Source organism: Trachymyrmex cornetzi, unplaced genomic scaffold (assembly GCF_001594075.2).
Source record: "Trachymyrmex cornetzi isolate Tcor2-1 unplaced genomic scaffold, Tcor1.1 scaffold77, whole genome shotgun sequence".
NCBI classification, from domain to species: Eukaryota; Metazoa; Arthropoda; class Insecta; order Hymenoptera; family Formicidae; genus Trachymyrmex; species Trachymyrmex cornetzi.
This window is the reverse complement of record NW_017300102.1, coordinates 11690-13884: the sequence shown is the minus strand read 5'-3', so window position 1 is coordinate 13884 and position 2195 is coordinate 11690. Positions and strand designations below refer to the sequence as shown.

General features: G+C 28.2%; 1 protein-coding gene across 1 annotated transcript in view; it reads left to right on the top strand.

Moving 5' to 3' along the window:
* LOC108768213 (voltage-dependent calcium channel subunit alpha-2/delta-3) overlaps positions 1-1721 on the top strand; it is a gene marked incomplete at its 3' end in the record, with an annotated part of 4715 nt that extends 2994 nt beyond the window's left edge. Inside the window, exon 3 of the mRNA XM_018518569.1 lies at positions 1611-1721. Within this exon, the coding sequence (XP_018374071.1) occupies positions 1611-1721 (111 nt within the window). The remainder of the gene's footprint in view (positions 1-1610) is intronic.
* Positions 1722-2195: the final 474 nt, after the last annotated feature.

Below are 2195 nucleotides of genomic sequence, written 5' to 3'. Positions count from 1 at the left end.
CTTCCGATGACGAGGATATTATTATTGAACAATTTAATAGAAGAAAAAGAAGATTTAAACAACGTATTAATTATTTTGAGGAACGATATAGAGTTTAAAACGCGATTTCGATTTAGTAAAGCATCAGTGTTAGAAGTTTTAGAAAATATTAAAAATGAATTAGAATTCGGGACTGACAAGTAAATGAAAAAATTATAAAATAAATTTATAAATAAATTTTTTTCTGAAATTATTTTACGAATATTTACAATTACAAATATAAATTTAAAATTTAAAATTAATACAAATAATTCTTTTTTAAGAAATAAAGCCGTATCTCCTATAGAGCAATTGATGAATTTCGAAATTCAGTAGAAGACGTACTATTAAACTTTTATTCTATTACTTTCCAATATTTGTCCTTCTTTTTACAGGTTATCATATCAGATCTTTTATTTTCTATCACATCTTTATAATAAGTTGTTAAATCTATTAAAATAATTTTCTCGACCTCCGAAAATTCGCAGCACATTTACGTTGTTTATTACTTATTATGTCTTCTACGTTCATTTTTAATTTAATTTGTAACGTTATGTTTCTTACACTAGTATTCACATAACACGATGCTGACCGTTGCCGTACAATACTGTTAGAACCAATATTGGACCAATCAACGACTGAGATTTAGTAATTTCTATAAGTTATGACACATAGGTTATAAGTTTAGCTAAACGTTTGCATTGTAACGGTGGTAGAAACCAATCAGCGCCAAATCTAGGTTTAGTTTTAACGAAAGTTTGGCTAAACTGGAGATTAAGGCAAAAGTGGTAGAAACGGGCCTTAAACTGTGAAATATTTCATACATTTTATTGTGCTATTTGATAAAATAAATTTTGAGCATTTTATCAATTGAGATATCTCACTTTTATATTTAGATTAGAACAGAGTACAACAGCTTTAATGTTCACTAAGTGCGCACTAGTTTTGCCAATGAAAAACGCTACAAAATGCCTATGAGCATCAAATTATTAAATTTGCTAAGCAATTTAAGGGGATCCTAAATCAATTACTTTTTTCCTCTTTTACAGATTCGAAAATTCTTTTCCAGGATTAAAGTATACACATTAATACGTGTCTGTGAGGTGGAATTTATGCCAAGAACGACAAAAAATTTCGAAATTAAAATCTTAAGAAAAATTTTTTGTTTTTAGCAAAACTCCACCTCACAGATACGTATTAATGCGTATACTTTAATCCTAGAAAAGAGTTTTCGAATCTATAAAAGAGGAAAAAGTGATTGTTATACAAAAATTACAATTTAGTCGGTAATACAGATGGCTTTAGGATCCCCTTAATTTATGGTAGTTCTATCAGTATAGTGTTACAAGATCAAAAATCAATTTCGGCACGCAGTTTGGCAGAATTTGATACGTAGTATATATTTACAACGAATTATTTAAGTACTAAAGATCCAGCTTCGAGGCTTCGACCATTATGAGCTCTATTTCCTATTAATTGCGTATTTACATGAACAATCCAATAAGAGTTTTATTGTTTCAAAATTATCTTTTTAATACAAAAATCTAGTAATTTTATTGCTCATGTACTGATTTTTATTACTTTATGCTTAGAAATATCACGAAGTAGAAGCCAACGTCATAAAAAGGGATGGTCTCGTTCTCGTTCGCGAAATGGCCATGGAGGTGAAAAATATGATGGACTTCAAAATGAATGCTGTAATGGTATGTCAACGCATTTTTTTCACTTTTAGTGCAATATTTTAGTGTGACTTTAAATTATTCATTAGATTAAAGATTCATGATATACAGAGAGTCCCAAAATTATCACCAAATATTTGATGGGCAGGTAGAGCGGACTAAACTAAATCGAAAAGTTGTCTACCATTTTGCAATTTTTGCAATAGTTAACAAGATATTAACTATTAAAAATTGTCGAACATTGGTCTTCAATAATTTTTTACTTAAATACTATCAACTTTACAGAAAAACTGCAACAGACAAAAATTGTTTATTTTGTTTTCATATAGAATTTTGCAATTTCTACAATAGCTATTAATTACTAAAAATTGCCGAAAATTGGTCATCAATAATTTTTACTCAAATATTATCAACTTTGTAGAAAAACTGCAAGAGACGAAAATTGTTTATTTTCTTCTCATAAAACTCTAAGAATTTTTTCAGAATTTTTTATCAACT